The sequence below is a fragment of the Melopsittacus undulatus genome, chromosome Z (assembly GCF_012275295.1).
Source record: "Melopsittacus undulatus isolate bMelUnd1 chromosome Z, bMelUnd1.mat.Z, whole genome shotgun sequence".
NCBI lineage: Eukaryota > Metazoa > Chordata > Aves > Psittaciformes > Psittaculidae > Melopsittacus > Melopsittacus undulatus.
This window is the reverse complement of record NC_047557.1, coordinates 10,879,513-10,907,037: the sequence shown is the minus strand read 5'-3', so window position 1 is coordinate 10,907,037 and position 27,525 is coordinate 10,879,513. Positions and strand designations below refer to the sequence as shown.

Genomic DNA, 27,525 nt, shown 5'->3' with positions numbered 1-27,525 from the left:
AGTTATAATGACATGTCCTCCCTTACATGACAGAGGTTTGTATGAAACCATGAGAGGCTTTAGAAACACAAGGACAAGACACTTGCACTGAAATAAGAACATTAAGCCTTTGTCCCAGGGGGTGGTAGACCAAGAAACAAGCTGCATAGGCACTGGTCTCCCATTGCCATGCGGATTCATCTGCTGCTACCCTCCTGTCCCAAAGAGCAGCCCTTCTTTTTACTTCTCCATTCTACCTGGTTTGGTCCTTACCGTCTGCTCGGGCTCTAACATCTCTTTGTCCGTGGCCACCGACAGAGCCACCTGAGAAGCTGGCATCTGCTTCCATCAGCAGGGAGAGAGAGGCTTGCTCACCTGCCCCGTGCCCACTGGGGACCTTCTCACCGGAGACCGAGTCTTTGGTGGAACACAAAGCCTGGGTGTCCCCGAAAGCATGGTTCAAACAGAAGCCCTCACAGCTCCGATTCAGGCCATGGATGAAGGACATGGGTGGAAGACTCTGGCTGCGGCGAGCTCTTTCTTCAAGGAAGGATGGGCAATCCCGCTGTGTCTCAGGGATAGGTGAGAACTCCAAGGAGGAATCACCACTGGACCGGAGCGGTGGGGAGGTGCCATTCTTTTTCCGGCCTTTAGCTAGTTCAGCAAAAGACGTCACTCTCTTTGGGGGAGAGCTCTGGATGGGGATTGCTGGGCTTTCACTCAGCTTGACCGGACAGCTCACCATGCGCTCCAAGGAGCCCAGCCTGCCGCTGGGACTCCTGTCCAGGTTCTGATCATAGCTCCTGGAGCGCTGCCGGCTTGTGTTGAGGTTAGGTGGTGACACATTCACATACACCTGACCCTCAATCATGTTCTGGGTGGATTCTCCCTTCGCCTCTTCTTCACCGCACTCCACATTGCCCTCTTCTTGAGTCAAGTCAGGCCTTCTAAACAGGTAGTATTCAGTGGCCTGGGCTGGGCTACCTTTGGTATGGTCTTCCGAGCAACTAGTTATGGAAGATCCTGCCGGGCTGGGGGATGACTGGGAAGACAAGTCACACGTGACTAACTTGTAATAATTCTGAGTAGCCACAACGAGCCGTGCTTGGCTCTGGAAGCAGGCAGTGAGGTCCGAGCTCTCTGAAGTGCAAGGCTCACAGTGGAGATGGTAGGAGTTGCAGTTAGCATCAAGAACGGGTGAGGAGGAGTGCTGACACCCACATGCCTTCCCTGAACTCTCTGGGTTATGCGACTCGCAAGACATCTTGGATTCTGTGGGTGATGAATGCAAATCCAGGTAAAAAGCCCCTGTGTCTGAGTGGCTGCAGAAGGAAGAGTCACAGGACAGGTTGGCTGAATTCAGGTTGGATTGAGACTGGCCATTCATTTTGTTGTAGAGAGCACTGAAGTTCACCAGCACCCCATCTGAGCTGTTGCAGGAGGAGTCACTGATGTAGCCCATCTGCTGGTCAATCACTTCAGACTGACTTGATGAACTGTAGCAACGACAGTGCGGGAGCTCCGAGCTGGAGCAGCTGCATGTCCGGCTGTGCAGAGCATCCTGATTCCTCAGGGGTTCACCTGTGTTCTGGTTCCACTCCTGGTCACCACCATCAAAGGAGAAGCTGGAGGAGCTGCCACGATGGCAGCTGCAGTCATCCAGGTCCATGCGTTCGGAGGTCTGGTGGCATCTGTTCGCGTTGTTCCTCTTCTGGATGTCATCACTGCTGATTTTGTCCTCTTGCCCGTCCACCACACCGGACCGGCTGGCCATGTTCCAGGATTTCACAATGTTGTTGGAGTCGTGGAGGTGGAAAGGGGGCAAGGCCAGCTCGTGCAGATGAAAGGGAGGTTTGCCGGCCACAAGTGAGTTGTGAAGGTGGAAAGATTTTTGGCCCAAGTCATCCCCAAATACACCGAGGTCTTCACCCTCAGTCAGCAAGAAAGGGTTGTGTCTCTTACTGACACTAGGGACAATCAGATCCCTCCCTTTGCCTTCTTTGTTGTCCGAGGCATCTGCTGAGGTTTCGGAGGTGTGGAGGAAGCTGCTGTAGACCAAGGAGTCAGTCTGTGAGAGGTCTCTGTCTGGAAGGGCAGAGGTCCGAGTCACGCTGAGCTCTGGCTGGCAGAAGGGGTTGGTCCTTTTGCTCATGGAGCAGCACTGTCTGTCAGGGACCTGGCAATGGACCAGGGGAATGTGATGGACAATCAGCGTCTCGCCAGTCAGTTTGGGTGGACTATCCATGGTGGGGAATGCTCTTCAGGGCATCAGTTAAGCTGGTGCTACCCATGGACAGGTAAGGCTTCACATGAGAGGCAGGGAAGACACTTCTCATAAGGGAATTCAGATACCTGGAGAGTGAGACAAAAACACAAAGGAAGTCACCTCTCAGGAAAGGCAGTGACTGTTTAAAGCACCCTTAATGTGTCTGAAGCCTTCATGTGCTGGCAAGAGCCAGAGTGGTCCTTGTGAGCACAAGTACCAGAACACTAAGTCCTGAGTTGTCCTTCTTCAAGGAAAGCATCACAATGTAAGGCAAACAAGTCCCCCTCCCTGCAGACTCCTGGGACAACACTTGTGCTTTCAGCTGACCCCTCTCAAGCTTATCTGAAGTGAATAGCTGATTTCATTCAAGTGGCCAAAGGGCTGCACAGGCTTTGGGCCAGCTGAAGACCTCGCTGCGGATGGCACTGTATGCTCACAGGAACACATGTGGACAGCACAGGGTCTGACATGAAGGGTTACACTCTGATGGAAGCAGCTCATCTTCTGCACTGGATTTACCTCTGTTTAGGAGCCTCAAACTTCCCTTTAAGAACCAAAGAGTGAACTGAGCTGTCAGACCTTGCAATCTCAGAGATACGCAGTTCTAGGCAGAGAGTGCAAAGCAGGAATGGGAAAACACCAACAACCATTCCTCTCCAAGATCCATGAGGTCCTGAGCACCTTTAATGGTGCCAGGGGAGCATGCCAAAGCATGCAACCACTTATGCACACAACGGCTTCTTATGTGGAAAGGAGTGGATGACTTCAGTGGGGCTGTGGGGAGCCACTGGTGATGGTTACATAGGTCCCATGAAGCACATTGCCTTCTGCCGACCTACTGGTGGCTAAGCTTCGGCTTAGAGTAGTTCCTTTTGTGATCTGGGGTGACTGGTTCACAGTTCTCTGATACTCTGCCACATTACCTGTAGCTTGTATCTGGTTATCTTATTACCTGCTGTACTTGACAACAGTACGACTGCCAGACCACAGCCCAGCAGCTGTACAGGCAGGGCATTATAAGCCCCATCTCCCTCAGTGTTCAGTACATAGCAGGTTCTCATAAAGCCAGAGGAAGATGTTCACCAGCATTCACTATGGAAAAGCAGAGGACATTCATTCCTCCTTCCCCACCTAACCCAGGGGTACAGCCTACAGGTTCCTTCAGAACAGTCTGAAGGGGGTTTCCCTCCTACCTTCCTTTCTATGCATCAGAGAAGCGGAGGTGTGTATGGGAGAGCAGAAAAGGCAGCAAGGAGAGGGAGAAACCACAAAAGACAACAGTGATCCAGGATGATCCTGAGGGAATAAAAACTGACCTAGTGCTCTCATAGATCCACCACTTGTTCTGAAAATCCTGGGTGAAATACCCTTGCTCAGCAATCCACATCCCATATCTCCTATGGGCATCCTCAGTACTCACAGCATCCTGACACCACATACTGTGGTCCAGCTCTAGCCTCCAGGACCCTAGGTCTGCTGCCAACACTGTCCGTTAGACTCCAGAAAGTGTCATTCATGTTATCTATCTTTGCCTACCTTACCCCAGCATTTGAGACAATAAGGTATTGGATGGTAATAGACTTGGAGCAGAGCTGCAAAGGCACATGGGAGCTGAGGAGGGAAATTGAGAAATGTGGGATAAATTAAGTTAGAACAACAGCGTAAACAATGAGACAGCTCAATAGAATGATCAGGAACTTCAGTTCCTTCAGCTTCATGGCATAAGAATGGCAATTGAAAGATGCTAAAAATAAATATCAAAAGAAGCTCTTTCCTCCCACACATAGTAGAGCTTCTCACAGACATAGGGTGATGCTGGCAGGAAAAAGTATATAAAGATGGAAACGGACCTAGCATTTACAGTAAACAACCAATGATGTAAGATTTAATGCAAACACCCGGGTTAGCATTTAGACCAGTCTTGTGGTATACCAGAGATCATCATGAGGCCCATCTGAGGAGCACACTGACAGTCATGCCTGCTTCTGCTGGGCTGCTTCAGCCAGGGTTAGGCTCTGAAGCAGAGAGGTCACCAGGACCATCCAGAAAACATCCAGCTGGATTACAGTGCGACCATAAGCTCTCCCCCACCTATTAGTCTCCCTAATGCCCATATCACCCTTCACTCCCCTTTCAGTGACTCCTCTGTCTTACAAGTCTTTGGGTCCTCTCCCACAGCACTCACCACAGAGGCTGAGAGGAATGAGTCTGTGCTCACCCATGCTCCTGGGGGGAGATCTTTTACATCAAGGATTCCCTAGATCGCATTGTTCAAGAATCACTGTGGATAACAGCAGCCTGTGCCTCTGTGCCTAGCATACACACATGATCAAAGTGGTGCTCAATAGCTGGGGTATTCTTCATGCCCCCACCATTTGGCCCTTGTGATCCACTGGTGGTACATGTAGAAACCCCAGTTTATCCTGTCTCTCTCTGCTTTTGTAGCTGATTGTTATGCTTAAATCACATCTCCCCCTAAGCCTTTTATATATCTTGAGTGTTTCCACAATGCAACCACTTGAAAAGCATCATTTTGAGGACAAAAAGACCATGATGAGAGCACACTTTACTGCTGAAGCGCTGTGTCTCAGCTGCCTCTGGGAAATGGCTGCCTTGGAGCCAGCTCCCAGCACCAGCACCAGCCTGCTGACAAGAACACACACTTCACATTGGTGCAGGCATTGCTGTGGGAGGACAAGTCTTGCACAGGCACACTCTGACATTCGCCAGCAAACTGTCAGGAGAGCTGACACACGGCCATTTCCCAGCTATCCCTCCCAGAGCTCTGCCTGCAACACACAGCTCTGCCCAGCTATTGGGTCTCAGTGGCAGCACAGGCTCCCCGGGTGGACTGTGATTCACTGGCTGTCACAGATGTGGCAGCAGATGGATGCCCACTCTGCCTGCACCCACAGCCTGCTCCCAGCACAAGGCTCTAAGGCCCAGTATCATGGGTGGCACAGAGCCAGCTCCTGCTGGGAGCAGTTCTGACAGCTTCCCTAGGGATATGCATGGCTTTCTGTGTGCACTAGATATCCCTCTTCTCACCCCATGATTCCTCCTGTATTTGGGATGCGCGGAGGTTGGCAATGGCAATGGCAGTGCAGGGATTATTCAGTTCCAGAGGACCCTCCCTGGCTGTATCATCCCTTGACATTCCCTCCCTGATTCTGGAAGACTGTAGAAGGATCCTCCCTGTTCCTATTCAGTGTCTGGTAGGCTAGGATTGACACTGGGGTGTAAAACCCAGCAAACAGAGTAGTTTCAGATTCTGCTGGCTTTGACCAGCTCTTTGCAAAGCACTCACACCCATTTGCAAGGGGAAATTCCCAGATGTGCATATGCAGTGTGTATATGAACACATTTCATCAAATCAGTTCACTCCCTTTATTTATTTGCAATAGAACAAGCCCACCACATGTTGAATCCTGATCAATCCTGCACACACAACAGCAAGCACAGCATCCAGTGATGATCCCGGCCTGGAAAAGAGTGTCATGGTACTGAAAGGGAGGAAGGCACGCAGAGGGCACCATGACTCCAGATACATCAGTACAACAGCCATTTTACCTTCAAATGTCAAAATCCTTTGACTTATCCACACTGACACCATCTGCTCCTACATGGGAAATGTGGCTGTTTATTCAGTCAGCTCTTCCTTGGGGTGCTAAGGGTTATCTGTCAGGCATTACCTACGTACACTCCATTCCAGTCAAATGGAGCAGAGAAGGATGGCTTTTTGTGAGACACCTATGGTGTGATGTGGAATTGCTCAGCGATGCTTGTACCCCCATATGTATATATACATATACATGACAAAAACCCCTTAGCTGCAGCAAAGCTCTGGTAAGCAGAAGGAGGTGAACGCTGAGCAACAAAGGATGGGTCTGAGAGGTACTTATCCAGCTGTGTCTGTGCTTTAGAAAAGAGGCAGGATGCTGCAGGTGACAGGGGCCCTTAAGGCTTTGTACTTTATGCTTTTATGTCTTTGCAGACACTACACAGAGACCTCCAAATCCTTTCTCTGTTGTACCCTTGAAGATTGAACACATTGTTGTCTGTTACTGCTCTTGCCACTCTTCTGGAGTTCCATCACTGGTTGTTTAATACCCTGCTCTGCTCAGTGCTGTCAGCTGCATACATGGGACAACAGTATTCAACACACCGTGATGCAAGTTTCCTCATGAAATGTAATGTAATTCTGCTAGAGGCTTGTGAAGATTTAAGAAATAAGTATGATTTAAATGCAAAAAAAATAGCATTTACAGCATGGAGGATAAAAAAGCAGGAGCAAAACCACCAGAACTGTCTGCTGGAGGCAATGCTGGCTTTTTGGAGCCTGTCTTTTTTGAACAGGTTACTGTTTCTAAAGATCTCAGTCATGCCAGATACAAAATTGAATCTCCAATAGAAGCCTTTAACTGTAAAGGTTCTTGCTGCCTCTTTCTTAATGGCTATGGTTTCACTGTCATCATCATCTTCCTCAGATGGACCCCGATCCATCATGTCACCCAAGGGTAAAGATGGAAAAACAGGGTTAAAAGCTGGTCATTCAGATTCATAGATGAGCCAGCAAAAATCCTTTTGTTTTTTAGCTGCTCATTCTTTGAGGGTTGTTCCATGTGAATCCCTGACTCCTACAGAGCATTTGCATGAACGTGCCTGAAGAAACCACACACTGCCCTTCAAAATGAGCACCAGCAGAAACAATGCAAAAAGCAGTGGTTTGTGTGAGCTTGCAGGCAGGGGCAGCATCCAGACATCTCCTCTGCTCCTTGGGGAGAGGGAGGTTCAGTTTATTTCCTGTAAGTCCACATCCAGGCAAACCAGCTGGGAGATGAAACTACACTGAAAGCCACTCTTCAGACAGCATGGGAGATCTCAGCCTACTGATTCCAGCACCAGTTTCCAGGATCCCGGTAATGCACTCACTTAGTCTCTGCCCCAGCTTGGTCACTCCAAAAGCTGCCAGAAAATACTGAATGATTAAAAAAATCCAAACCTCAAACCAAATAAACAAACAAACAAAAAAAACCCCAAACCTCAACAACAAACGCCAGGAAATTCCAGAGAGCTGGAAAGCCTTCAGGAAGCAGCATTGTGAAGAGGATAGGGTCAATGGCACAGAGTGAGTGGCCTGAGGTCTGAACCATCAGGGTAAGAACAGGGTGGAGGTGAGGAAGCCTGTACAGGGTGGGACTAACTAGTGGTATTTGTTTGGATGTCCATTTATTTCTCGCCAGCTAATACTTCTCTGCCAAATTCATGCCTTCATTAAATGCTTTAGCAAATAATCCAGCATGTTTAATGAAAGAAAAGGTGTAAAAGGAAATACTAACTGTTTGACTCATCCTAAACCTCCAGCTCTCCTTCCCTGCCTCTGGGAACAGGGAGCATAATGAGGGTGGTCTGCCTGGTCCCAGGGTGGATATGTTAGAGCTCAGTGTATAAAGGGGTCTGCATCAAGATAGAAAGACTAAATACTTCCCAGACTTCTCATGCTGGTTCCTCCTGTGGTGCTGAACAAGCATGATTCCTGAAAAGATCACTTCCCTTTTCTTTCCACAATGAGGTGCTGCCTGGGCCAAGGCTTTTTCCAGAGGCTTCCAGGACAGCCTGACTAAGCCCATGATTAATGTATTGTTACATCCCAGGACGATATAGGATTATGATGTGTTCAAAATGGAAACGGCAGCACGTGACAATCAATCACAGCCCTTGCTCTCACAGCAGCAAGGAGCAGTGCAGGTCAGGGACAAGGGGCTGGCTGAAAATAAGCAATAGGTAGTATGTATATTCCTGCTGATGACACAACCAGCGTGAGGCAGGTGCTGCCTCCCAGTCACAGGAAAAGCAGCCCCAGCTGCTTTGGGCATTTTGAGTTACACAAGACATCAGAAATAGCTCAAGCAGCAGATCCATAGCAGCCAGCATGAGCCTGACAGTGACCGAACCAGTTTCTCCCATTTCTGTGCTCTCCTGCTCCGTGACTCATCATCTGGCATGTGGCACTCTGCAGGAGCCACTTACAGGTCGTGACTCATGAGCATCCACTGAAGTGATCTAGGCTGGAATAGGCTCCTCCTCCTCTTCCCTAGCAGCCACCCTCTGCCCCCACTGAATATGCTCCTTATTACTGTATGCAGACCTGCAGAGGAGAAGACGACTCTGATGTTTCTAGCTGTTAATAGCACACCAAAATCACTGCTGAATTTAATTGCTGCCACTGTAAATCCCTTCTTATCATTCTAGTAGCAGGAGCAGCAGGAGAAGGGACTACGCTTCTATAGAATCTTTCTGCATAAGCACTCTGAAAGCATCTTGAAGATCTTAAAAACCAGAAATTGCACAGTTCCTTTCTGAAACATGGATCTGGTTGGGTGCTGGAGCCTGCCTGCTGCAGGGTTCCATGAACACTCAGGGGCCCACACATAAATTAGAAAAATCCTATAAGCAAATGAAATTGCTGGGTAGAATCAGTAGCTAAAGATACCAAGCCTGACTTCTTAACTTCACGGCCATGGCCAGGGCTTAGCTGCAGAGCAGGGCTGTCAGCTGGCTCATGAATGTGCTCCTTTTACAGACCTGCACAACTGAGAATCACTGGAACCAGTAGTGACAAAACCCATCCAGCAGCTGTGGGTGAAACAGAGCAGCAGAAGTGCAGACCTACCCTTTTCCCACCAGCTTCTATGCCCAGGAGCTGTGAGCTCAGAACTCTTCACTACAACAGCCACAGGAGGGCAGGTAACGAAGTGTCCTGCTGAGGGAGTCAGGCATCCAACTCAGCACATGAATTAAAGCTGCCTCTCTGTGCCTGCAGGCATATAAGATGGCAAAACTGCTCCCGAAATCTGTTATACGGCTACATGTAATGGTGAATGAGCAGTTGTCCTTGCTCAGATGTGCATTGCAGTGGTAAAGGCTCCTGAGATGGTGGCGAGAAGCAAAGAGGGCATGGATGCTTCATATGGATGGAGATAACAGCACAGGAGATGTCAGGGGTTGCTGGGGAATCTGAATCATCCCTAGAACTACTCTATTTTGGAAAGACCTCTCAATGAGAGATCACAGTTCACTTACATGAGGCCATCAGGACTTTCCTCCCTAACATTTACTGGACTATGGCTTCAGACATTATTGATCATGGCAAGGCAGAGACCCTGCTTGTCCAAGGCTCATGGGAGGCTAATTTCAAAAGGAAGTTTCATTTGCACAAAGAAAAAGCATATAAGGACAGCTTCATGTCAGGTAGTCCTAGATGCCCTGTGACCATCATGACTTGGGGAAATGAGCCCTAAAAGAGACAAAGAAGGACTGTCTTCACAGTAAGTAAGATCTCACTGCAGTATAGGTCAGCATCCATACAGACCCCAGCTGCTCCATGGCTTCATACCTTCAGCCATGAAGGTATGAAGTGAAGGTATCTTCTTCCAGATTAAAACTGGCATTGCATTTCTGTACAGACCAGAGAGGCATCACAGCTATAAAACAATCCTGAACCGTCCTGGAAGGCAAAAGCATCAGTGATCACTGGAGAAAGCCCCACAAATAAGGAACTCACTTTTGTGATAACTCAGTTTAAAGAGGCTGTAAAATCACATTCACTGTTTGCTCAGCCTGGAGCCCCAGGTATGTAGGAATGACTATCAAGTGAAAACCAAACATTCCTGGGATGGCAGGTTACAGATATACAATCTCACATAGCAACAAGGCAAAAGCAGAACAGGCAGCAAATGTGTCTATGAAAGAGTGAAGTAAAACCACAGCAGGGATAATATATTGAAATAATTAAAGTAATACTCCACAAGCCGCCGTAAATAAAGCAGCAAGAGATGTCAAAAAGCCCCAGCAGGAATATTTTCAGCCTTGAACACAGCGGTGGTGCAATGGTTTGCTATCATTACTAGATAATCACATCCCAGTGAATAGAAGCAATACAGGTATGGCATTACCTAGCAATGATGGGCATCAGTTCTGAGCAGCTAGAATGCCTGCATCTGCAGAGCTGAATTGTTTTTAAATGATGCAATCCTACACAGCATTTAATACATGCTGTGTACAAGCAGATCAGGGGCTCTAAAATCAAGCACGAACAGAAAACATCCCAGCAGCAGCCTTGTTTTATTACATGTTTCTCTTCACAGTCACATCTAAATGGTTTTTCAAACAATAGCTATGTCCAACAGTGGAGTCCTGCTAAGACTGCAAGAAACCTTAACCCTTCCTAGCTCTAGATAGTTCTGCTAAGACCAGAAGCAATAACTGCATACACAGGAAGAAATGTTGGGTCCCTCCAAAGCAGGAATATGCAATAAGCAATTCAATGGTCTGAAGGTTGGCAGCACCCTGATTTGGGGGTGATAGCATGATTTGGGGGTGAAAGCATGCTACAAAGCAAAAAGGCTGAGTATCAGCCCAATAAAGGCAGCACTTGGGGAGACCCATGCATGAAATTTACGCTGCCCTCTGAAGGACATGAGGACCACATACATTTTTGCAGCTGATATCCAGCCACTTTTAGACCACAGGCTGGATTTTGCAATCCCTTGAAGGTAGCTGGAGGAAAGGACCCTGTAGCACAGATGTTTGAAGAGGGAATTTGCCTGATGACTGTGTGTTCATTGGCCCTGTTTTGAGCAGGCCCCTGAACAAACAGGTCCTCTGCAGTCATGCCAAAATGCTGTCTGAACCTCACTTAAGCAAAATTCTGGTGGGAAAAATGTTTATGTCTAGAAGCAGGTTTCATAACCTGCCCATAGAAAACTAGGAGCCTATACAAGCATTGTGATATATTCTTGACATCCCTTAGTGTGTCCCATTTTCTTTTCTGAATTCTCACATCTTTTAGGGCTTGTAACTTCCTGCACCAGTGAGTTCCACACCAGGTTACACACCCCAATCAGTCCTTTTGACCATACGCACATTTGATTTCATCGCTTGTCCTTGGGCTAGGGCTGGGAAGGTATCATATTTTCTACTATCTTCGCCAGCTCTCTGTGCAGTCCCAAGCTTTTCATTCTGCTCATGTACAGGAGTATTCCCAGATCCTTGGTCCAGTCACCAACCTCTCTCCAAGTGCTTTCCTGATGCGGGATGTGTTTGTGTATTAACATGGCCAGCAGCAAGGCAGAACTCAAGAGGATCTGGATGAAACCGCAGCATCCATTTACGTAACAGAATATTTTCCATGCAACAGAACTAACAAAAGGCAAGCCAGAACCTTAATAAAATACTTATGAAGCAGACCAGACACTCCTAATGATTACACATACTTTTCTTCTGAGGAGAAACTTATCCCTTGCAGGGGCTAGCAACCCAAACCAAACTCAGCTTGTAAAGCCCTATTCGGGACAGTTTATTTTAGGATATTGCTCCACGAGATAGCTCATGTGCTAATTAGGCTTGGAATGACTGGGCTCAACAGAGCATTAAGGGTCTAACTAACTAAATCTGATAACCCTGGATTAACCGAGGTCTTCTGCTGAGGAAAGTCTTGCTGGACTGCAGTGGATGCATAGACCTATTCACTAGGGGAAAAAAGGAGGGCAAATGGGGATAGTCATTGTGTCTGTAGTGGAAGAGCAGGTTAGAATCCCAGTACTGAAGGGCTGACCACTCTGCTTTTAATCACTTCAAGGTTGTTCGATAGAGGAGAGGAGACACCTTAAGACTATGGGTTCCCAGATCTTCCAGCTCACAAGAAGAATTTGCCTCTCTTAAGCCTTGCACTGAAATGGGCCTGAACTCAACCAGGAGGTTTCAAGACACTGCAGCCTCTGAACACCAACTGTAAATACACTGGGTACTCTTACTCACACAAATGCCAAGCCATTTGGGAATATTGTTGGGCTTTGAAGTTTGACAGCAAGATTCATGGACTAATTAGTCACAGTATGTGAAAATTATTCCTATTATCAATTTCATATAATCCTCCTTAATATCCTGGAATACATCCATGTTACAAGCAGGGCACTGCATAAATCATTATCGCCTTTCTCCAGACTGTTCATTATTTTATATCATAAACCTCACAGTTTCCCATTTAACACAAATAATTTCAATTTCCTCAGTCTCTTTCCTTATGAGAGTTTTCAGGGCTTTGCATAGTTTCCTTAGCAGTTTCTCAGCTCCCTCCAACTCTGCAGTCATGGTTCTGAGCTGGGGTAGCTAATTGCACACAGTTTCCCAATCAACAGTGGGATGTCCCCTGCTCCCCAATGTATTAACATTAGAAGACTCTGCACCATCATCTTGCATCTCATTTTTTAGGCACCTTAGCATTCATATGTAGATGCTCACCAAGTAAAGTCCCTTACGACCAGGGTGGTATCCAGGTTCTTCTTGCAGTTTAATGACATCAATGGGTTTGAATCAATTTAATAAATTTAATCAGTTTAATGATTTGGAACCTGACAAAGTGTACTTGTGTGACTGTCTTCTGTTACATGCATTTACATAACTTAGCATCAAGCTTAAAAAAAAACAGTAATCAAGCTTTATGACAAGAGTAGCCTAGAATAAGCCAGTGGATTTTTCTTACATATCCATTCTCTGAGGAAAGCAGTTTGTTTTCCCTGTGGAGTATGTTTTGGGAGGTGTTTTCTCTGTCAGATAACACAAATTCTTGGCATAGGCTTGTGGGAAGAGGTTTCTCATATCCCCGTGCAAATTCTCTTTGTAGTCCTCCAAGAGATAAGAGAGTCCTGAATGTCTGAAGGATATTTTCTCTGCATTAAAATTATATAAATGTACATAAAATTATGATATTGCTTCATTAAATCAGTGAGGTCTGGTGGCTTGCCCCCATGAAGGAAGATTCCCCTTTCGTTTTGATGGGCAGGCCAAAAGGTTGTTGTGGGTTTTCTTTCCAACCTCAACTCTTGCCAGTGGGAAAGCAGACAACAAGGCAAGCAGACCAAAATATAGGCTATTGAACATGTTCTGGTACCTCTCAGTGCTTCCAGGCCAAATACAGATGCATTGCTTCAGTTTGGGTTGTTTTTCAATCCTGCAGTACCAAGCCATGTCAGTAGCACAAAGGCTGGGGGAGGTTGGGGTTCTGGAGATGTGGACATTCTTTGGGGTCTCATAAGCTTATGCAAAGTCACCAACAGAAGGACAGATAACAGAAACCCCTATGAATCAACAAATACTATCAATGTCTCAGCAAGGTATGGCCAAACAAACTGAATGATGTGTGACTAGAGCATTGCCACCTTGGTGCATTAACCACCCCCATGACATTGCTTGTCAGTGCTGGCACATACCTGTTTCTGACAGTTCCTCCTCTCCTCCTTTGTTACTGTGCCCTGAACCAGTTAGCCTTACTACACTGGAGTTCAGAGACCTCTAAGGATGTCCTCTTCTGCTCCACACAGCCCCACCTTTCCTCTGCTCCAGCTTTCCCCTCAAACCAGGCAGTCTAAGAGGAAATAGGGAAGGGCAGCACACACTAACAAACAGACTGACAGGCTTACTCTTATAAGTAGCAGTCACCACCTTCAAAGTGCTTTATAAATACAGCAATTATAAATAGCAAGTGCCTGCAGAAATGAAAATGAGGCATATGAAAAGGAGCTGAATGCAGGAGGAAACATCTGGATAAAGAAGATGCTCTCCGCAGCAGCCATTTCAAGCATCTGGAGGGTAGATCTCCACAATAGGTGAAATTAGATGCCACTGGCTGTGGACAAAAGAGAACAGCTTGTTGCTCTTGTCTCTTTCTAGAAGAAAATGTCACAGTCAAGTTCTAGAAAATGGCTAAGTGCAGATGCATGCTGAAATCCTCTTGTTATTCTTCTAAAGGGTCTAACTACTCATGATAAGGCACATTCAGGCAAGAAATCCCTTGGAAGTCACCACGACAACTTGCATACTAACAAGTGGTGAAGGAGAGATCAACCAGAGCAAGCTGAACCCCAGGGCAGATGTGTCACTCCAGGTATTGGTCATTAGGATGAATTAGGAAAAGCCAAGAAAGATATGCTGCCTTGGACCACAGTATCTTGGGATCGGGGATATAAATTATTTACATCTCCCACTGTATTTCCTCATATGTAAGCTTATGACTCTGCCACCTGTGTTACTAGGAAAGGTCTGAGGGTAGGACTACAGGGAAAAATGCTGTGTAAGCAGACACTGGAACTAGCCTCACTACTAAGAACAGAAAATCTCACTAACACAATGATCCAGAGAAGTCATTCTCCCTGCTGAGAAGGACATCTGTGAGGACAGATATGCTATCTAAGCGTACACTGAAAACACATGACACTGCAGCATGAGGCATACATCCCTGCTCTTCAATATGGAAACCTTAGAGAGGGACCAGAAGAAGGTGGCTTGCTAAACAATTCAGGTGAATTGGGCCTACTAGACTAAAGGAGACTGAGTAAGGATGTGGTTTATCCTGCACCAATGCAGGCAGAGCAGAATGGAGCACAGCCTGCCCACTTAAAGCATTTAGGTTCCAGAAGTGAAGGCAGCTGGTGCCAGTTTACAAAGAACAATGTGCAGTGGAGTAAAACTGATGAGTCTAACTATGTAGGGAGCAAGGACTTCCTGCTCTGTTGAAGAATAGCACCCGAGAAGCCTGTTCTCTGAGGTCAGAAGGAGCTGGGACAGATTATCTAATTGTTGCTGAACTGAGTCTCTTAGCCAACAGTCAGGAGCACAGATTTTCCCAAGTTGAATGCATCACAGTTAAGCAGCTTCATCAGCTCAAAACTCACATCACAACTTGAGTTCTTGTGAAAAACTCATTTTCCTTCAGCTCTAAGCAGGACTTTTTTCCTGGCTCTGGTATGCAGGAGAGCTCCTGAGTATTTGCCCGAGACACAGATGCTCAGGTGAGTCTCTCGCACAGGTACCCATCCCTTGTCCATGTGTCCCATCCTTCCTCAAGAATCATGGTCTAATCTAAGATAACAATGGCTCTGAGGGAAGTACCAGGTGAATATCTGCTCTATATTTTCCAAGTGCTTCCCCCCAGGCTCTATATTTTTTCCCTGTAACTCACAGAGGATAAAATCCCCTCTTGCCAAAAGGAACTGCTGGCTCTTATCACTCTATCTGTGCCACTGGCCCAAAAAGCACAATGACAGAGCAGTGACACTTGCTCTCGGCTCCCAGAGAGCATCTTATACTGGAGCAGAGAGATCATTTGGTGGCAGTGCCAGTTTCCCATCAATTGCCAAACGTCAGTACAAAGCACTGCTGCCATTACTCAGATATTTATTATTTATCACTCAGAGACACTGCCAGCCCCACACACTCAGCATTGCACAAAGACCAAAACACAGCCTCTCTCCCAGGAGTTCAAACTCAGAGGGTGAACCTCAGCCATCACCTATATTATGGCCACTCACCTACATTATAGATCTGCCTTCTGTCTCCCTCCCATTTACAACTTTTGATGACTGCACTGTTTTGGGTTTCTCTCTCTTATCTGCTGATACAACCATGAGCAGCCTACTCCAGTAAGAAATCTTTGCATGCATCTGATGGATAGAAAGAACGTTGTCTAAATGACCCTGAGGCTGCAACACAACTGTGGTGAGGAGAGGGAGAGTTTGTGGACAAGCATGCTCTTGCAGGCTTAACAGATGTGTCCATGCTTTGACCCACTTCTTTCAGAAAATGAACATTAAAATCACTTTTATCAATAGAGAAAACTGGAGCAGAATCAGGGTCTTGGGCCGTTTTGACATCCCTTTTCTTCTTCTCTTGGAGAGTAACCAGCTTTCAGATGACTGTTAGGGCATGCAGGGAACCTGCTCAGCAGATAATACAGCAAATCCCTGCTGAGGCTAGCTACCAACACAGCTGTCATTGATCATTGCTATGGATTTCAACCCCTGCCAGCCAAGTCCCTCAGCCCCTTCAAGCCTTATCCTGCTGCCTTTTGCACAGCTCTGGAATGGGGTGAACTTCTGGCTCTTTTGGACTTAGAGACTAAACTGTCAGGAGCACTTCATCCACATCAGAGCCACATCAGAGCTCTTCCCATGAAGCAGCACAGGCAGAACACAATTGAGCTTTCCCACCACCAGTTGTATTTTGATGGCTTCGCAAACACAGTGATAAAATCTCATTCTGTACTGTCCTAAGATTCCACAGCTCATGAGGAGGCACCTCCACCTCTGATCCTCCATCTCTCAATCAACTGCACAGATTCCCCACATCTCTCACTTCTGGTTTGCTTTTCCTGGGTTTAACCCTCAATACTGTATCTACTGAGACAAGTTATCACCCAGCATCTCCAATAGAGAAATGCTTTGGACTGAGTATCTCAAGCTGACCCAGTTTGTATTAAGCAGAAGGTTAAAAAGCAAACTGCTCTGTAATGAAACCTTTTTAATTTTTAAAGAGCAGATCTCTGGTGTATCAGGGAAAACAGTCACAAAGCCAACAAGAACAAAGAGCTTGGAGAAGTATTGCAGAAAGGACTTTGTTCATCATAAATAAACATCTGGAATCACCTAACAAGGTGAGGAAATTAGATGAGCAGAGCTCTTGAACAACCTGAATGAATAACCAAACCAAGAAGGGTGCTAGAGGTAAGTAAAATAGCATCTTTGTTGCTGTTTGGCAGAAGAAAATCGAAGCTGCAGCAATGACAGGTTGGATAATACAGAGGAAAAAGGGTTCAGAAAAGGAAATGAGCTTTAGAAGTGGAAACCAATTCAGGAAGAGGAATGCACTCGAGTCAGAAGGACAAGACATACTCGACTGCAGAACAATGAAAGAAGAGTTGCATGATCACAGCTGGCAACAGGGCTCTTGATAAAAATACCTGTGTGGGAAGAGAGGAGGTAGGGGAAGCTGTATGGCTGGTGAATAATAAAGTCTGTACCTCTTCTAAAAGAGGAGGGGAAGTAATCCACATTAATTTATCAACCTGCCCTTAGTACTACATAAGACTTTCAGAAAACATTGAAAAAAAATAATAAGGCTGGGAAATAGATGAAAAATGGGGCAAAGCACAACACGGGGCTGGAAGAGGTGGGCTACTGTCTGGCTATCAGGATTAATGCCAGAGTAAGATCTTGACTCATCAGACTGGAAGAAAATTAAGATCTCTGGGACAGAGAATTAGTTCTTTCTTTGTTATCACAGCCTCAGACACCTCAGAGGTGGTAATGGAGCTGCAGGCAGGTAATTCCCACGTCCACAGCATCTTCTTGTGGGCCACCTGTGTATTCTGCAATGCAGGTCCAGTTCTCCTGAATCTAGAGATCCAGGTGCATTTTGTCTCCAGCATTCTGCATGAATGCAGAGAGGAAGACACACAGCATCAACAAATCTTCCTGTGAACCATGTCAATTTGCTCCAGTCACTATAAGCTCTTGCCCATCTTTTAAGCATCTCAAGGTGGGGATTATCTGTGCACTCTCACTGCTTAACAGATGCTCTTGTAAGAGTGGTACCTACTACCGAGGCACATCCTGTATGTCCTGGGGCATGTTCCCATCCCACACAGCAAAGGAGGCCACATCGCCTCCTTTGGTAAGCACTGTACATAAAAACAATACACAGTTTTGTTCTACACCCCAACACAACTACGTGTATCCTCCACAGGTATGGAGATATCCTCCTGTTGCCTGTAGTGTCCTCCAGTCCAGAATGCACCATGCACAGAGGTGTTGTTCTGCAGCAGCAGCATAAATGCAACCTGGTACACATCTGCAGGATCATATCCCACTCCCTGCTCCCATTTAACTGTGTGGGACAGAGACCTGGAGACACAGAGAGACTTCCCAGGCCCCAGGGCAAGACAGGGATGAGAGGGAGCTGCAGTTCAGGAATCCCTGGGATGCTTGCAGGATATTGCACAGAGCTGTAGGAATGCACTCTGTTCTGTGGTTCTGGGGGAAACCCTCTATTCCCACTGACACCCTGCACTGACATTCTGGGTTTATCTCCTTCAAGGAGAGCTTGCCCCTCCATAGGGAGGAAGAGGGAGCAACTAAGAACCTGCAGCAGCAAAATGGCTCCTCCAAGAAAACTGCTGTGCTGAGGCTTGCTCCCTCCATGGGGCTGCACACAGCACTGACCATCTCAGGGAACACAGGGAGAGGCTGAAGAATGACAGTGCAAATGACACATTTGCATTCCCTGACAATGACAGCCCTGAATTTCCTCCTCTGTGCCCTCTACCACTGGTCTCTGACCCAACCCCCCCTTGCTCCTCCAGCTCTGCAATGCCCCTCACGTCTGCCTCTTCAGCTCCTCTGCCCATCATTTAGCATTTTGTCTATGTTTTTGCTAATACCCCATTGCCCATTTGAAGTCTAACGATGCTTTATGTGAATTATTCTTGGGCATTGGCAAACTGCACAAAGTTTTTGTGAATAGTTTTGACTTGCCAGACTCACTCTTTAGCAACATTGGTACACAAGGCTGCAGGTAGCTGGAGGTAAAAAAGCAGATCTCTACTTCCCCCATGCTCTGTACACCTTTAAGACACCCATCAGTCCAGATCCTCTACAATCTGTTCCTCAACAGCCAGTGCTAATGGAACTCGCATTAACACACATTCCCTTCAAACACCTGCAACTGCAACCCCGCATGCTCAGCATCTTCCACAACCCCAAAAGACTGCATCTGCTATTTGCTTATCCCTTTTGTTACCACATTCCTGTGTGTACATTCCGCTACAGCCATGTCACTTTATCACATACACCAAAGTCTCATTCTTTTATACCTTTGCCTTATTGTTCTCACTGTCTGTCATCTTGAGCATCACCTCCCTAGCACCTATATCCCTATCCCACATATATCCTTCTCTTTGTTCAAGCCTGTCTCCCTTTGCATTTGCAGAGGCAGTTTGATGGAAGGATTTGTGCAGTGGGTGGGGGAGGGAAGAAGAAGGAAGGCGGGGAAGGAAAAGAGGGATTTGGATATAACAAGACCATGTAATTAAGCTCCAATAACTGGTACCCAGCCTGAGCCCCTTATTTCAGTAATTAAAAGCAGAAATTCCTCCATTCCTAGATAACCTCTATCTGATCTGTGACAAGAGGCAGTGAGAAAGCATCCATTTACACAGCCAGCACAGACACACCCTCTGCAACACAAAGGACTTCAGCCTGCACAGAGCCCATGACTCTCTTTGAGCAGGGTTTTACCTGCCATGATATTTTATCCTAACACCTTTTCAGCAATTGATTTGCCAGTATTTAGGGGGAAAAAAAAGAAGAATAAGAAAGCCAAAAGCCACACTGACAGCAGCCTTCCCTCTGTCTGCATCCTTTGTTCCTGGCTTTTCATGGAAGCGCTGTCTGTCAAAACAGCTTTTGAATTGCACACCAGCATCACTGCCAGGGATGCACAGAGAGCACGGTAGCCAGTGGGACCAAAACAATCCGTGTGGGCTTGGCTGTTATGGCAGGCACAATGGAGAGCTGTGCGATGGCATTGTCAGGGAAAGCACGACTCGCCTCTGCACAACCAGCCCTGGATGTGACAACCACTATTTCACAGTTACAATGGACAAACACATATTCTGCGTATCAATACCAGCCTCCTCACTCGCTTGCATCCATTAGAATCACAGCAGCTCCAAAGCAAAGCAGCCTCTAAAGAGACAAAGCAAGCCTAAAATCCTCATGCTTCATGGGGTAGCTGTCAATCTCTACAGAAACAAACCAGCCACTGTGCAGGACAACCAACAGTCTGAAAACCATCAGTCCAGCCAATGCCCACCCCAATCGTTTCTCCATCTCACCTTTCCACGGATGCTCCGTTCACTGTCTCACTGAATGCGCGCTGCTCCAGCACTCGGATTCCAGCAGCCTCTGTGCTCTACCACCAGGATGCTGTGGAAAACACAAAGCCAATTCTATTATTATTTATTGTATTTTTTAATCTTTTTCTCACAGCTGCATCCCTGGCAATGCAGAGGGTCTGCGCAATCACATCCCCAGTGCTCCTGCTGCTGCTGTGACGTTGCTGCGTGTGAAGGAGCAAGCAAGCATGCCCACAGCACCACCGCTCCGGCTTGCAATCAGTCCCTGCAGAACCTCAGACAAGGCAGAGGATGGGAGGGAGCAGAGATGGAGAGGAGGGGAGGGTAAGCAGAGCTGGAAGATGGAGGATTGATTCTTACAGTAATTGGGAAATCAGGAAAGTAGCATGAGGAGAAATAAAAAGGTTAAAGCCTATGCCGTAAAGTAAAACTGCCACATCTTACTCTGCAGTAAGCCTGGGTTTCAGATGCTGTGTGGCTGCAAGCTGCCTGATCCCTTCTCCTGGCTTTGCAAAGGAAAGCAAAAGGAACTGGAGTCCTATGTTCCTACCACTGATAATGGCAGCTAGAATGCATGGAGATAAAATGCTTGCTTGCAAAGCGGTGCATAGCAGGAGGATGGGAGGACTTAACTGAGAGACCAGGAAAACTGCAAGAAGCTTCTTGAAGCTTCTTTTACATTTCTGTAGTGTTTACCCTAAAAAGCTTCATTAACAGTAACTGCACAGCATCCCTGAAACATAGCCACCCACAGGGAAAGATGCAAGCACCACGTTTCCCTCAGTACCAAATTAACCTGTCAGGGGCAGGATGTCTGCAGTCCCTGCTGTCACAGGGAATCTCAGAACAAGATCATAGAATCATAGAATCAATCAGGTTGGAGAAGGCCTTAAAGACCATCAAGTCCAACCATTACCCCAGGACTGCCAAGTGCACCAGTGAACCATGTCACTGATGGCCTCATCTACAGGGTTTATGAACACTTCCAGGGACAGACATTCCAGCACTGCCCTGGGCAGGCTGTTCCAATGCCTGAGCACCCTTCTGGGGAAGAAACTTTTCCTAATATCCAACCTGAATCTCCCCTGAGGCCAGTCCCAGCACTATTAACTACAGCTTGTACTGCCCATAACCTGGGCTGGTCCCAGCATCTCTGCAAAGCAATCCACAGCAGATCTTCCTTCTTGCAACAAGTGATTACCACCTGCAAAAAACAGGTTCTCTGCTGTCACGGACCATGTGAAAGGATTTTTCCATCATCCTCCTTTTACCAGAGGCAGCTGCAACCTGCTCCATTGGCAAAATCAGTGCAGCTCCTGGCAGGCTACAGTTAGCTTCAGCAAGGGACATGTGTGTCCCTTGCTTTTCTACCATAGCTTGAGTATGGTCACACACCCCAGAAACTCAGCTGTGCTCCAGGCTGTGCCAGAAGAGATGTTTCTAGCACTGGAGCAGCTGCCCTGAGACAAGCATTCACTCACATTATTGCACTTGGACACTGAAGCCCAGCTTCTACAGCCACTGCCCTGCACTGAGCTAAGCAGAACCCAGCAAATGGAGCATCCACATTGGAAAAAACATCCCCTGTGAGCCCAAACCAAACCTCATCTCCTAAACCAAGGCTCCATGGGGAATGGATGAGTCAGAGAAGAGGTTAAAATGGCACACAGACACACAGTTCAGTGAAACTGAGAGCTGTCCCATGCTTGATTACTTTTTGCTCTACTCCATGATTCACCCAAAGCAGCAACCAAATAAAACAAATACAACACAGACAATACAGAAGCTTCTGCCTCTAGATAGGCCCCCATAAAAAGCTATGTGTTGTGTTTTAAACCCATCAGGTAACTCAGAAACACTCAGAAACACTCTGGATGGGATGGGGAGGAGAATCTAAAGAATGCAAACCCCACAGGTTGAGATCAGAACAGTCCAGTAGCTAATGTATATCATGAAACCACTACTACTAATAATGATAAAGGAAACAAGTGGAGAGAATATAAAGCTAAAAAGGGAAGGGGGAAAAAAACCAATAAACACAAGTGAGGCACAATACAATTGCTCAGCACCCACCAACTGATACCCAGGCTGACCCGAGCAGTGATCTGGCCCTTTGGGGTAACTCCCCCCAGTTTCTATACTGGGCATGATGTGCTATGGTATGGAATATCCCTTTGGCTACTTTGGGTCAGGGGACCTGTCCCTGCTCCCTGGCTTGTTGTGTCCCTCCTCACTGGCAGAGCATGAGACTGAAAAGTCCTTGATCAGGGTAGACATTACTGAGCAGCAACTAAAGCGTTGGTGTGTTATCAGCATTGTTGTCAGACTAAAGCCGAAAACACAGCCCTGCACCAGCTACTAAGAAGGAGAAGAATGACTGTACAGCTGAATTCAGGACACCACGCCAGAAAAATGTTAGACTCATTACTGGATGTGGCTGCCAATTGCCTTGGATCCCAAACCACCCGAAACCTTTAAAATCTCTCTTGAGTTAACACTCGGATCAGATTTCTGTCTGAAAACCCAGCAGCTGGTGGGTGGCTCCACCAAAGGCTCCATAGGCAGGAGCCCAGGACTCCCCCTGGAGCACAGAGACCCTTCCAGTGAGAACAGAGAAAGGGCTTTGGGCTGGGTGTAGGCTGTGCAGCCTGTTCAGAATACACCAGAGCCAGCACCGCAGACGTGGCTGTGCTACTCACCCCTGAAACACTGGGAATAATCCCTCAGCCCATCCCAAAGCCCAGGCTCCACAGGTCCTTCAAGACAGGCTGATGCATCTGCCCTATCTGTGCTATTCCACACTCCCCAGCCCACTGCTTTGCCTTTCCTTGGATGCTCAGGACCCACACCATACAGGCAGAAGACCACACCATTCAGGCCACAGGGACAAGCCCCAAGGGAGGATGCAGGATCAAGGGACCTACCTCCATGTCTGGCCATCACAGCAAGCAGAAAGCTAGTCGTGGCAGGCTCTGCTCCACTCAAGCTGCAGTAAATCAGACTATTTACTGTATTCCCATTAGTGTGCAGACCCCGGACCCCCGTATGGACAGTCCCATTGTATTGTCAGCGTTAATTAAGGCAGGCGCAAGCAGACCTCTCCAGCCCCTTCAGCTGGGGCAGCAGCGAGGAAGGAGACAGAGAGTCTCAGCTGTGGAGCTCTGTGCAGAACAAGGAGCGTTTGTTACCCAGGAGACTTGTTCCCACAGCAGAGAGGAGAATGGAAACTATTTCGGTGCCCTCCCCAGTCCTCCATGAGCATTGCCAATGCTGACGCCAGGAGGTATAAATGCTGGCAGGCTGAGTGCTTGCCTGCATCCCTGTCCCAGCCACAGGACACTGGCGTTAACCAGTTCACTGACAGCAGTGTAGCAGACACACACACCAGAGCAGATGGAATCGGAGCTGTTTTAAGAGCCAGACAAAGCAATGCAGCAGAAAGGGGGCTCCCTGAGAAACTCTTCTATTTACATATCTGTTCCCCACATAAATGTTTGTATCCTGATCCCCAAAACACATTCAGCATGTTCCTCTGACCCCAGGCTGATGCAGCATTGCATCTCTGCTCAAATACCCCTTTGCTGCATTGCCCACCTAGGATCTGCCCCTCTCTGCAACAGCAGTAAAAACTGATGTGCTGTCTCAAACCTTCCTAGGTATAAAGAGATTACAGGCGCTAATGAGGAAGAAAACAGCTCTTTCTTGGGGACTGTCTTGTAGGAGACGACTTCTCTTTGATCACGGAGATGACTCAGTGTAAGAAGGGGAGCATGGCTGTCTCATGCAAGGAAGAAAAGGATACCGCAGGCTGGTGACTGCGCTCCTTAGAGATGCAAGTTGAGGGATATGGAAGTGCCAGAACATGTCTCCCCCTACAGTAAACAGGGGTCCCAGTTACTGTAAGGCCTGGTGATGTAGGGAGAGGTGCTTCTCATGCACCCCACAGCTTGGCCTGACAAAATGCTTATGAAGCAATGTCAGCTTCATCCCTCACAGACATCCTGGGTGTTGTGCAGGGGTATGAGAACTCAGTGCACCACATGTTCTCCCACCCATGAATCCCAGTAAGGAGGCACATCCCATTCCCAGTGTTGGGCTGCAGCAGAGCTCACCACTTTGGGGGAGCCCCATGTGCTGCACCCACACTGGACATGAGCTATGTGAGTACCTGGAGGAACTTGCTGGCACCAAGCAGGCCACAAATAGACCATCTAGGTGGAAAAAGGCCCAGCACATTTCTGTCTTGGCCTTGGGCTCCTTCCTTCATGTACCATGCAGGAACTGGCTGCTAGGGTCAGCACAGCCCCCATGTACAATGATGAAGAAACCTTTTCACTTCTATTGACATCATACAGCAAAGTCATCCTTTGGCAGCCCAAGCCTCCCACCTATTTGCTGTAGAACTGCTCTGGTGATCCATGAACTGGAAACAGCCTCAGATGAGAGCCGGCTGATAGGGCTGTAGCTGTGACACCAAGTACTGGTCAGGAACAGGTCTTTAATTACTCATCATTGTCAAGCATGCTGTACAATCTGACCACCCTCACAACAGCCAGACAGCCCCAGGGCTGCTGCCTCTGCACCACAGCTCACAGCTATATCCCAGCACAGGCAGCTGCCTGCTGTCTCCTCCTAAAGGGTACACGTTTTGACCTAGCCCTTATTACCTTCAGTGTGTCCATGCCTCTCAAGCAAAGAGAAACAGCAAGTTCATTGCCACAGTCTGTGCCTTCTCTCTGCAGCATGAGCATACCTAAGCTACAACTTCTGGCTCATAATGACCGCCCCATTTGTAACATGGCCACAGAAGGGAGGGACATCTTCACTCATTCCCACATGCTAGACCACTCAATGGTGAGGTAGGAACAGCTCATTGCTATCCCACCTCATTGCCATCCCAGCTCACTGCCATCCCAGCTCACTCACCCATTGCTCATGGCAGAAATCTGAATGCCCAAGACACAGCAACCCCATCTATTACCACTGAGGCTGTTTCAGCAGTGCCAGAGAGAGGGCTGTTGGTCAGAGCTAAACTAAGAGCATGGTCCTACCGAACTGGAGCAAGGGGAGACAGAACAAAGAGGCCAACAGCAAAGCAAGAGATGCTGAAAACATTATAAAAATCTCCAGAAAGGAAAATACACATAATTTCCCATCACTGCAAGCCCTGTCCTTCAAGGTCAATCAGCATCTCTCAAACACACAGAGATCAATACAGGCTGATCGTTACCAACATGTGCTTGACAACTTTTCTATTCAGTGGGAACAAATACAGGAGCTTTTGGGTGAAGGGTCAGAAAATCCAAGCAGATTGATAAAAGTACGTGTTGGGATAGTGGCAATGTCAGTCTTCAGTCCTCACACTTCCACAGGGGTCCACTGAGACAGCCTTTCAAGAGCATCTGAGAACAGAGGCACAGGAGTCTGTGGGAATATGTTGGTTGCAAACACGTTCACAACAGCAGGATTCACTAACCCCCCATGATGATCCTGTCCCAGTGAGCCCTGCCTGGTGCCCATAACAGCAGTACTGATTTCTTCAGGACTAAGGGCTTGAAAGGAGAAAGTTGCTGCTGTTTTTCCCCCAAATCGGTCATGTCTTGTTGCTTGCTAACTGCCTTCTAGCAGAATTAATTCTCTGAATTTGTTCCTTTGATGTTTAAGAACATTCTCTATATTTCTAACTTATCCTTATCCATGCACAGCTCACCCCTATTCACTCATGTTCCAAAAAAGAGCTTTAACGTCATTGTTTACCTAGCCTGTGTTTTAAGTCATATCATTTGAGTTCTTAAATCATTTCACATTAGGTAGGCTCTCCAGTTCTTTGATCATACATATCCTTTCTCTGGACCTGACCCAGTTTGCATACAGCCTTCAGAAAGCAACTGGAAATGTACGCAGCCTTTCAAGCAAGGTCTCACTGTGCCTTAATACACTAAAATTTCCCCATCTCTGCTATAAATATTTTTTTCCAATGTGTCACATTGGATGACATTTATATTTTTCATGGCTGCATCATCCCGAATGCTTACAATCTTCCTGCACAGTACTGATAAACCCTGGCTTTCTCTCCGTCTCTTTCCCCAGTAAGCTCCCAGCTGGAGCTGCACTTTTTGCCCACTTCTCATGCACACACCCACATAATTCTGAGCTATCCAGTTCCCATTTGTATTATTCCTTAAGGACATCTCAGCTCTTCCCGCTGAATAACCCTCAACTGCCTCTGATGATGCTTCATTGCTTTGTGTCTTTAGGAAACATCGCTAGTACAATCTTACTTTTTACTGCTCAGAGCACTGTCTAATGTATCGAATAGCTTCCATTTCGAGGCTACTCTCCTCTAACAACTTCCTTTCACTCCAGTAGTTCCTCTTTCAACATTCCTGTTATCTTTCTGTAGTCTGTTTACTGCTTCTTAGTTTTCAAGGGTATAATGGATGGAAGAAGCTGATTTAGGTTCAAGGGGAGGCAGGGCAAGCACTTGAGGGATCCATTTCAGCTCACTAAAGGCATAAAATAAATAGGCTTAGCAAATTCCATGGAACAAGATTACTAAGATATGATACCTGTTTGCCCTGCTGCCCCTCTTCCCTAGATGACCACCAGCAAGCAAATTCTTTTGGCAGAATCATACTGGACAAGGTAGTTCTTCCATCCCAATCACTACCTTAACCTCTACCCAAAGGTTGAATCTTTCCTATTGCTAGTGGCTGATGCCTCACTGCCCAGGAACAGAGGCTTTCACAAGCTCCATAAAAAGACACAACTAATAGATAGGCTCTCCACAGGGGTGGGCTGAGTTCCACATACCTGTACAATACTGTGAGATACCTATGGGAAAACCAAACCCAGCCCACAGCCAGCTGCCTGTCTCCAGTCCCTTCCAGTCCAGGATTCTACTATGGTTGTACTCTTTCTCTAGGGAAGTGCTGCTGTGAGCATTTTACACCAGGAGACTGTGGCAATAAAGAGATGTGAATCACTTGGAAGACTGGGAAAGGAGAAGCGTTCCTACAACCCTGGTGCCATCTTTTAGCCCTAATACTTGGTATTGCCTAAGCAAGAGCGCAAAGAAATAGCTGAACACTTTTAGGCAGAGGGAGATCAGGACAGAAACAACAGAGCAGCTCCTGAGTCATGCCTGAAATCTCAGCTTCAATCTGATAAACCGAGCTCATGAAGCTGTATGGAAAACCCTAAATTAAAGAGAGACCTGGACATAACTGATCCAGACTGAGATTTCAGAGTGTCTGTAGCAAGAGCTCAGCTCTAAGACCAACTCTGTCTCTTCAAGCACTCACACAGGTATTTATGATATGCCAAGTGAGAATAAAGACTCTTTCACCAAGGAAAGACTTGGCAAAAGGAGCAGAAACAGTGTTATTGCAAAAAAGATATGCCTTCTAATGCAGCAGTCAATTGGTCTGAGCAGCCCATGGCAACAGTGGGTATTAAGGTGTTACTGGCTTCACTCCTATTAGAACTAGTTTTCAAAATGACATCAATGCTATACAGCACAACTTACCCA

At 47.1% G+C, this 27,525-nt stretch overlaps 1 protein-coding gene across 5 annotated transcripts in view; it reads right to left on the bottom strand.

The window, feature by feature from the left end:
* Window positions 1-27,525, bottom strand: part of RUSC2 (RUN and SH3 domain containing 2) — a 51,609-nt gene that overhangs the window by 15,097 nt on the left and 8,987 nt on the right. For 3 of the 5 annotated variants that reach the window (XM_013127576.3, XM_031044043.2, XM_031044040.2), the window contains exons 2-3: window positions 19,974-20,064; window positions 253-2,331 (exon numbers count right to left, since the gene is read on the bottom strand). In XM_013127576.3, coding sequence (XP_012983030.2) covers window positions 253-2,224 — 1,972 coding nt within the window. In that variant the 5' untranslated portion in view covers window positions 2,225-2,331; window positions 19,974-20,064. Of the gene's footprint in view, window positions 1-252; window positions 2,332-19,973; window positions 20,065-22,918; window positions 23,063-27,525 lie in introns of those variants that run through there. The other 2 variants (XM_031044041.2, XM_031044042.2) reach the window with 2 other exon arrangements.